The sequence below is a fragment of the Palaemon carinicauda genome, chromosome 36 (genome assembly GCF_036898095.1).
Source record: "Palaemon carinicauda isolate YSFRI2023 chromosome 36, ASM3689809v2, whole genome shotgun sequence".
Classification (NCBI taxonomy): Eukaryota; Metazoa; Arthropoda; class Malacostraca; order Decapoda; family Palaemonidae; genus Palaemon; species Palaemon carinicauda.
The window spans coordinates 28,332,932-28,343,495 of record NC_090760.1 but is presented as its reverse complement, the minus strand read 5'-3'; the positions used below and the strand labels follow the sequence as shown (position 1 = coordinate 28,343,495).

The window sequence follows — 10,564 nt, the reverse complement described above, 5'->3', positions numbered from 1 at the left end:
CCAGTTAAGTAATCGCTCCTGAAACAACAAAACATACCACAAAGCATCATGCAAATCAAACTTATATAAATTTGGCATCTATTACATATTGACAAAATAGAAAGAAATCCCACCCATTACAGTCCTCAAAGGGAAAATCAAAGCAATACATAACAGTGTAATGAAATGGAGAATTAATTGTAGGTTACTTTGAAAATGAAAGGTTGATTAGCTTGATACTATAAATATATACTTAATTCACATATTAGTCTTATATAAGAACTGCAATGGGTCAGCAAATGAAAATATTGATGGTAACCTACCGTGGCCCCCCTTAGGGCCGATAATAGTCGCACAGGTATTAGTCTAACAACCACACTCCTAGGCCTAACCTATTAGACTACTAACATGAACTATGCATTACTAAGACATAGAATGTGGGTTAGTTTAACCTAACACAAGATCAAACGATCATACATGATATTGAATGCTCGGCAACAATACCGCACCATATAGCGTAAAACGCACTACTGTGAAATAAATAAATGGCCTCTAGAGCATGTAAGCCATCACAACTAGAGGTATGTAACTATCCTCAGATGAGGACACTATGCTTGCTATCAACTGGAATAGATGGCTATATCAACAGGCCCCTCACATATACTCATCTATCCCCTAACGATAATATAATAAACTCGGAGTGTATTCACTGCTAAAAATCCGGCGACAACAGGTGCCAAATAAGTCGAGATGTTCTCTCGGGCACGTTTGTAATAAGACTAAAAAATTGTCGGGATTTCTCCCATACCTTAACCCTTAAGCTAATGTTCGTATTTTCTGCCATACCTTAACCCTTAAGCCAATGTTCGTATGTTTTATACAATTATGAAATAAATACTTGGACGTAAGGTAGTTAACAGGGGGGACATTTCTAGATGGAAAAGATAATTAATAACAATAGAATGATACAATAACTGGATTATTAATATCTAAAATAACCAGTTATTCTCTATACAATTAATGTTGAAGTCGAATCAGAACTCCGATGTCCGAACACAACTTCCAACAAAAGAACATGTTTTCAAGGAAACCTTGATAATTTTAATGAAATAAGAACATCCTTATATTGTTACAATAATAACAAACTCCAATAATGAAATAAATCTATATTTCAAATATTAAATATACTGGAAATCAAGAACAAGAAATAAAATAATGGAGACCTTTCATGTGACGTCATCAGACGACTACTAACAGCAGAACTGATTCTGTTGAGTCGAACATTCGACACACACTCCCAACAAGCAAAATAAATTCAAAACTTTAAATTTGATCATTATCAATAAGACATTGACGGAGATTGGCAGCTTTTAAAGCTGCTTTCCTTAAAGGACGCACTTCACTCACACTATCTCCATGAATCTGTTTGGTTTCACCACTAACGTTAGGTTGTGATTCTTCACCCTGCACTATTGTGGAGTTTATAAGTGGCGAGTGGATTTCCAAAGGAACCAATTTGTCTATGGTACGCTTACTTATAGATCCATTGTACAGAACATCCACTACTCTTATGATGTTTTCTTTATCTGGATACAATTTAACAATACGACCTAAAGGCCACTCATGTTGCGGACCTGGCCGTTCAACAATAACTACGTCCCCTACAAGTGGAGCTTTATCCTGACATGCTTGTGAGCCACCGTAATGTTTCTCACGTAATGCAGTTAAGTATTCATTTCTCCACATATTTTCAAAGTGGTTAAGAATAACAGACACTTGGCTGTAACGTTTATTGAATTCGCTATGATCCAAAAAGTTTGGATCTTCTTGACTATCTAGCTCTACTGATGGCATAGGATTTATGATCCTACCACACCATAAATGAATTGGGGCAAGAGGTTCGATGGGAGTTTCTGCATCTATGTAAGTTAAGGGACGATTATTCAATTTACACTGAATTTCCTTCAACACAGTTTCTAATTCATCTGCATTAACTCTTTTCTTGAACAGCACCTTTTTTAAACAGGACTTGGTTAGTCCAATGAGGCGTTCATAGAATCCCCCCTGCCAAGGAGCACGGGGTGCAATGAACCTCCATTGTATATGATTAACAGCCATATATTCCTTTACATCTCTTTGCATCAACAATTGATCAAAAAATTTGGCACTGGCCAAGAAATTACTACCATTGTCAGAAATCACAGTGACAGGGGCAGAATAGATAGCACAAAATCGTCTAAAAATGTTAATGAACGTTAATGCACTCATGTTACATGCTAACTCTAAATGAACTAGTCTTGATGCAGTACATGTAAAAAGTACTATATAATATTTATGAGGTTTACCATCTTCAGTTTTGGTTATGGTAATGGGACCTGAAAAATCAATGCCAGTATGAAAAAATGGTTGCGTAAATTGAACTCTTACAGCTGGAAGTGGAGGAGGACCAGGGTAATCAAATCTCCTACCTTCAACTCTCTTACAATTTACACAATGTCTTAAGAACTTCTTAATGGTTGATATCACCTTTGGTATCCAATATTGTCTGCGAAGATAGGACAAAGTTTCTTTAACTCCACCATGCAGACATTTTTCATGAGCAAAACCAATTAAGAGATTAGCTAAATGACTCTTGGAAGGTATTAAGATAGGAAATTTGGTACTCTGGTCTAAATTAGAATGGTGTAGTCTACCACGACTATGAATAAGACCAGTAGACTCATCATAGTAAAGACCTATATCTTTAATAAATTGCAGTTTATCCTGCTCAAGACCGTTCAATTCCTTCCTAAGGAAGGCACAAATTCTGGGATAATGTGTATCTTGAACATATCTGATCCAATACACAAGAGGATCGACTAATCTAATACAAGATTTAACACACATAATGAAATTATAAACAATTCTAGTAACATTCAACAACTTCCTAAGCGATGAGTAGTTACTATAATCAAAAATAGGTTCTGGAATAGGCACTTCAGGAACAATCTCAGAAACAATTTCACAAATCATTACTAAAAATCTCTGTTCAGGCCATTTTTCAGGACAGGATAACCATGAAGGTCCATGGGTCCATAAACGAGACTTACGAAACTGAGTAATACTAATACCCCTTGTTAGGAGATCTGCAGGGTTCTCTTTGGTGGATACATATAAAAACTTGAAAGAGGATCCTATTTCCTTTATTTGAGCTACTCTATTTTGAACGTAGGTAATTTTACATTTATTATTTTTAAGCCATTGGAGAGCAACTTCTGAGTCTGACCAAATTATGACTTCTTCAATAAAGAAATGATGAAAAAGGTCTCTGATACAGCATGCAAATTGAGTACCTAGCTGTAATGCCGTTATTTCTAACTGAGGTATAGTACGAGTTTTCAGTGGGGTTACTCTGGCCTTGCTAGCTACAAAATTAGATTGATTGTTATTACTGAGATAACAAACTGCACCATAGGCAGTAGTACTGGCATCTACAAAAACATGAAGTCTATAAGAGTCTCCCATCCAACAGATACATCTAGGAAATTTGAAGGTTGGGAGCTCTGATAATTCACAAGCCAAAGTATTCCATCTGTCAAGAAATGAGGGTGGTAATTTTACATCCCAACCAATATTTTCTTTCCATGCTTCTTGAATTAATATCTTCCCTTTAATCAAAATAGGCACACACATACCCAAAGGGTCAAAACAAGAAGATACAAGAGACAGTAATTGTCTCTTCGTAACATACTGTAATGTTTCAAATTTACTCAGATTTACAAATAATGAATCACTTGAAAGTTCCCAATTCAAACCTAATATTTTGTCCACAAGTGGAAATTCCAATGACTCCTCTGTACTCTGGCTTATATGATCCTTAAGTAATTTTGAATTACTGTTCCATTGTCTCAGATTCATTCCAGCCTTAATCATTTCAGCATTGGCCACATCATATAATTCCACCAACTGCTGTTCATTATCAGCATTGTGCTGAAAATTATCCACATAAAAACTAGATAATAGAACACCTGAATAGGGTGAATGTGATCTTTGAAAATGATACTGTAAGGTCATCTGCAATAAAAAAGGGCTGCAAGTAGCACCAAAGAGAACCGATTTAAACCTATATGTTTTTACTCTACTATTTTTGTCAAATGGATCTTCTAACCACAAAAATCTAGTAAAATCTCTGTGATGGTGTTGCAATCCAATCTGCAGAAAGGCCTTCTCAATATCAGCTATGCAGGCAAATTTATTCATTCTAAACCTGACTAACAAATCAAATAATTTCTCCGTTAATGACGGACCGGTCATGAGACAATCATTCAATGATGCAGAGGATTTACTTGGCTTTGCACTACAATTATACACCACTCTAAGGGGTGTAGTGGAGGAGTTCTTTCTGACTGCATGATGTGGAAGATAGTGGGTGTTGGGACTTATTACAGGATTTTCAACCTCCTCAATAAAATCCAACTTTAATTGTTCCTTGATTATGTTATCATAACATTTCAAATGATCTGGTTGATGCTGGAACCTTTTTAGTTGATTATACATTTGACCTAATGCTACATTATAATTAGTTGGGAGAAAAGGATGATTATGCTTGAATGGTAATTCCACCCAGTATCTTCCATTTCTATGCAAAACAGTAGTTTCATATTTTGAAATAGTTTCTACATCACTTGGCGAAACTTGTGAAGGAATGATTCCAACTACATCAAGATCCCACAATTTATGCACAGGAAGAGTATCATCAACCACGGCAGAGCTTATTGTGCGAGGATCAACCAACAATGGAGTATTTTCTCCTAACTCGACACTCACTCTAGCAACAAGGGCACTATTACAATGAATATGATCCGTACCTCTATGTGGAATGAGGCCATAAATTAAATAGCCACCTGGAGATTCAAGTAAATCTACATTATTCACTTGTCTCATACCTGATAAATAATTTCCCAGGAAATCTGCTCCTATAAGCATTTTTATATTGTCAATTTTATCTGATTTTATATCTCTATCTGCAAGATGATAACCTATCTTATCAAGATCTCTCATCGTGTCACAAAGGCCAGGAGTTATTATCGGTTCAGGCATATCCTTCACAACAACCAATGTTACTCTCTTTTTCCTACTTCCCAAAGAAACTACAGGGTTAACAATCTCATAATCCCTGGAATCACCCATACCATCAAAACTATTCAAAATCATATTTACAGTAGAAACTGTTCTGAGGCTAAACTTATTGGCCAAATCTTTATGAATGAAGGAACGTTGACTTCCACTATCAAAGAGGCACCTGACTGAGATTAACTGACCATCTTCTGATCTAACAGTTACCATTGCAGTAGGAAGAGCTACACTATAGTTTTGATGAGAAGACTGTTTATTAATTATAGACATCACTTGATTCGTTGTTACAGGGTCACCATTCAATTTATCACTGTTAATATCCTTACTAGTTACTGTGGACTTACCAATATTTGGAGTACCAACTGAACCTGGAGAACTAATACTAAGGAACGAATGATGTTTTCCTCTTCTACAATGAGGACACATATTAAGAATGGTGGCACACTCAGTTGACTGATGTACCTTAGTACATTTAATACATCGATTCAATACCTTCAACCTTTCCCTCCTAGCATTTAGAGAGCTATAAATCGTACAGTCAAAGGGTCTATGTTTTCCCTTACAATATATGCAAGAATAATTACTAAGTGTAGTGTAAGTACCTACAGTATTTGAACCCTTAAATGGAGATGAAGGTTTTGCTGGTGACTGGAAACGAATTTTATTGACTTCTGGTGTTCCCTTATTAGCACTCCCTTTATTTTCTTGTTCCATAAAATTTAATAAGTGTTGAAGACCTTCCTTTATCTGACTTACACTAAAGTACATGGTTTTATAAAGACCAAACATAAAATCTTCTACCTCTTTTGGTAGTTTTAACACAATAAGTTCCCTCAATATCATCTCATTTGACGACACATCAATCTCAGAATCATGACCTATTTGCATGAGCAAATATTTCACTTCTAACATATTTAGGCTTCCCTAAATTAATCAAAGACCTAAGTAAAGTTCGCCTTATCTTCTTTGGATCCCCATACATTTCAGTTAGCGCCTTAATGGCATCACCATAATCAGAAGCTTCACCCTTAAAACCTGCAAGTAGCTTTTGAGCATTGCCCTTAATACATTGGGTTAGATATACATATTTAGTAACATCATCTATGTCTTTCTTTAAATGAATAGATGTACTAAATTGATTCCAAAATCTAGTCCAATCTAGAGGGTCTCCTGAAAACTCTTTCAATTTTATTTCAGGCAACTTTACCTTAATCATAGAATTAGTACTACCATGCGGATTACTTTGAGAGATTAGGGAAAATTGTTTCATATACAATGACAGCTTAAGTTGAATTTCATGATATTTATCTTGGAGGTCAATATGTCTAGCCTCCCTCTCATCATGACCACTTTCATCAATATATTTATCAACAAATATGTCCCATCGAGATTCATAACTGTTCCACCTTTTCTCTAAAGAAGCACTTTGAAGTTCTAAATAGCGAACTCCTGCATCACTGGTTAGGGCATCGGTCATATAATTTAGACCTCGCGTGATATGACCACGCAAACTGGTCAGTGACCTGTATTCAGCCTCCATTGTTATATCTATAGCAACTTTTGCACAATAACATATAATAAATATCTAACCAGAATTAGGTTAGGTTAATCACAAATTCAAAGAAAAAATATATATATATAATATTGAAGTATGTGAAAGTGACATGATGATTGCCAATAATAGAAAGGGTTGCAAAAAACGTTAAGGAACCAACTATATTATCCGGTTCGAAGGACCATTTTTAATCTTACTGTGGAGGAAAGTTGGATAATTCAACTACACAATAAAATAAAAAGAATTAATGTTACTCGGATAAGATGGAGTATAACATTTCCATTAGGCAACTAGTAAATGGGGGTGAGGCAAATCAACAAGTGTCTCTTTCACATACCTCACAATGCTGAGAAGATCAATCGAATAATTTTCACATGTCATAATGGGAGTAAATATATCCGCAATTATCCTTCAGGAAAAAACCCAGTTAAGTAATCGCTCCTGAAACAACAAAACATACCACAAAGCATCATGCAAATCAAACTTATATAAATTTGGCATCTATTACATATTGACAAAATAGAAAGAAATCCCACCCATTACAGTCCTCAAAGGGAAAATCAAAGCAATACATAACAGTGTAATGAAATGGAGAATTAATTGTAGGTTACTTTGAAAATGAAAGGTTGATTAGCTTGATACTATAAATATATACTTAATTCACATATTAGTCTTATATAAGAACTGCAATGGGTCAGCAAATGAAAATATTGATGGTAACCTACCGTGGCCCCCCTTAGGGCCGATAATAGTCGCACAGGTATTAGTCTAACAACCACACTCCTAGGCCTAACCTATTAGACTACTAACATGAACTATGCATTACTAAGACATAGAATGTGGGTTAGTTTAACCTAACACAAGATCAAACGATCATACATGATATTGAATGCTCGGCAACAATACCGCACCATATAGCGTAAAACGCACTACTGTGAAATAAATAAATGGCCTCTAGAGCATGTAAGCCATCACAACTAGAGGTATGTAACTATCCTCAGATGAGGACACTATGCTTGCTATCAACTGGAATAGATGGCTATATCAACAGGCCCCTCACATATACTCATCTATCCCCTAACGATAATATAATAAACTCGGAGTGTATTCACTGCTAAAAATCCGGCGACAACAGGTGCCAAATAAGTCGAGATGTTCTCTCGGGCACGTTTGTAATAAGACTAAAAAATTGTCGGGATTTCTCCCATACCTTAACCCTTAAGCTAATGTTCGTATTTTCTGCCATACCTTAACCCTTAAGCCAATGTTCGTATGTTTTATACAATTATGAAATAAATACTTGGACGTAAGGTAGTTAACAGGGGGGACATTTCTAGATGGAAAAGATAATTAATAACAATAGAATGATACAATAACTGGATTATTAATATCTAAAATAACCAGTTATTCTCTATACAATTAATGTTGAAGTCGAATCAGAACTCCGATGTCCGAACACAACTTCCAACAAAAGAACATGTTTTCAAGGAAACCTTGATAATTTTAATGAAATAAGAACATCCTTATATTGTTACAATAATAACAAACTCCAATAATGAAATAAATCTATATTTCAAATATTAAATATACTGGAAATCAAGAACAAGAAATAAAATAATGGAGACCTTTCATGTGACGTCATCAGACGACTACTAACAGCAGAACTGATTCTGTTGAGTCGAACATTCGACACAGATATAAACCTTTGTCCAATACAGTATTGAACGAAGAACTGGTCGATATTTCATATTGGCGCAGTGGTTCTTTACAAACTATGCTTCACTTAATATAGGGTGAGACCACTATATTGGCTTGCCTGTTATTCATACATAGGTATATGTACTCTTCGAGACTTTTCCAGAGTCTAGTAGGACTCTTCCCTGTAGGGGGCAGGAAGCTCTAAAATGGTTTATGGTTAGTTGAAAAGATGTATAACGGTAACATCTTAGGTCTCTAGGTCTAGTCGACCGGGGAAATACCTCCGGGGAGTACGGCACGTTTTGAGAATCCACAGATACAGTAATGGTCTGGTATACTTCCATCAGGACGACATGGCTTGAGCCCAAAAAACGGATTTTGAGCGAAGCGAAAAATCTATTTTTGGGTGAGATGGCCATGTCGTCCTGATGGACCCGCCCTTCCCTTTCTAGGAAAGGGATGTAGGTCCCCTCCCTACATACAGTATCTGTAGCACCTCGTGTATCACTACAAGGAATACAGATGGCGCCAGGATCGGCGCAATGCACGCTTACGAAACGGGAGAAGAGAGAGCCTTGCGAGTGGCTATCCTTTTTCTTTCTCGTTTTCGTTTTCTTGCCAGTTGACCCCTTCGAAGTGTTATCTCTGTTCGGGGTGCAGATTGCCATGTGGCGTGTCAAGAATACGTCCTCTGATATTTCGCGATATCCCTGGTTATTTTATTAGGGATATTCGCTCCAGGATTTAGAATTCTGGGTACCTTAAGGTAAATTCTCTGGGAATATCGCCGTAGTTGTAATATACCCTAGGAAGCTACCCTATAGGAACTTCCATCAGGACGACATGGCCATCTCACCCAAAAATAGATTTTTCGCTTCGCTCAAAATCCGTTTATCATATACCTTTTTAAAACAATTTTTATTCTCAAAGGAACAAATGTATGTATTGACTACCGATACCTCCCCCGGTCTTCTTGGTGAGTCCCATGCAAGATAGACAGGTTTGAATCCATGTAGGAACAATTGTATAAGTCAGTAATACAATCAAGGTATATAAAATCAGTCTTAACCAGGGACTGTTAAACCTGATATGTACAGACAAGGAGAAGCTTTGTTAGCTTTAGAACAGATATTGTATATGTTCAGGATATATTTACAAGATGAAAGGTTGTATAGAAATGCTCAGACACGTTTATTTATTTAGAATTTTAGGGCGAAAAAAGACGCAAAATTCAAATATGCACTTATTGACAATCAATAAATAATAAGGTCAAAGTGCATTTTATAATACAATATAAAATGAAATTGGAAATATAATGGAAAGCATAATTAAAAGAAAAGAAACATGAAGCCATTTTAGAAAAGAAATATTGTAATATTTCATATTTTCTTATTTCTATCATTACAGTCTATAAACACTTGCATAGTTATATGCATGGCACATGTGTAAGTCTTTTATACTTCTTTCACCTTTATACTTGGAACAGTCCATAGTGTCACTACAGTGACACTTCACTAAACATGTCACTCCATAGGGAGAGATTATGTACACCCTTCACTAAAAGTCCCGATTAGTGCACTGTTCCTCGCAGTTTTCAAGCGGCAGGTTTTAGCACACTACCTACAGCCACCACGAAGCGCTTGATCTCCTGCACTTGCTTTGGGCAGTGTTTAAAGAAATACCTGGATTACTTCCATCCAGTATACGAGCGAAGACTTTCAAAATTCATATTCTGGAAGAAGTTCAGAGACGAAGCAATCTTTCTCGAATCGTGACCTGCGGGTGTACTGTCTGGATCCGCTCTGCGAATGAAATAGGTAATCTTCGCCCTTAATTGTTTCAAAGACAATGTCGAACCTGAGGTATCTCCCCTAAAAAGCTGTCCTCCCCTAAAGTCTGAAGTTCTACGAAGATAGACCTTTAGGCACTCTACTGGACATAGAGACGCATCTTCCTTCAGAGGGCAGATTCTCAAGGGACCCCACATTTTGGTGGGTAGCTCATTCTTAGCGAGAAACGTTGGGTCAGGAAAGAGATTCAGTTCTCCACTCTCCGTGAACTGAATATGGCCCTTATCCCTCAAAAGGGCCACTATTTCGCTAACTCTGGCTTCTGAGGCTAGTGCAAATAAGAACATAACTTTTTGGGTCAAATCCTTTAGAGAGCAGTCTTCATTGTTCAGGGTTGAAGCTAAATGAAGAACCTTATCCAAGGACC

The 10,564-nt window shown here is 36.5% G+C and overlaps 1 protein-coding gene across 1 annotated transcript; it reads right to left on the bottom strand.

The window, feature by feature from the left end:
- Positions 1 to 1,302: 1,302 nt before the first annotated feature.
- On the bottom strand, positions 1,303 to 5,937 carry LOC137628544 (uncharacterized). The gene has a single exon (XM_068359694.1). The coding sequence runs from the start codon at positions 5,935 to 5,937 to the stop codon at positions 1,303 to 1,305; it is 4,635 nt and encodes a 1,544-aa protein (XP_068215795.1).
- Positions 5,938 to 10,564: the final 4,627 nt, after the last annotated feature.

Coding starts and splice junctions, on each gene's coding strand:
- LOC137628544 (XM_068359694.1), bottom strand. CDS start 5,937: ATGATATTGAGGGAACTTATTGTGTTAAAACTACCAAAAGAGGTAGAA.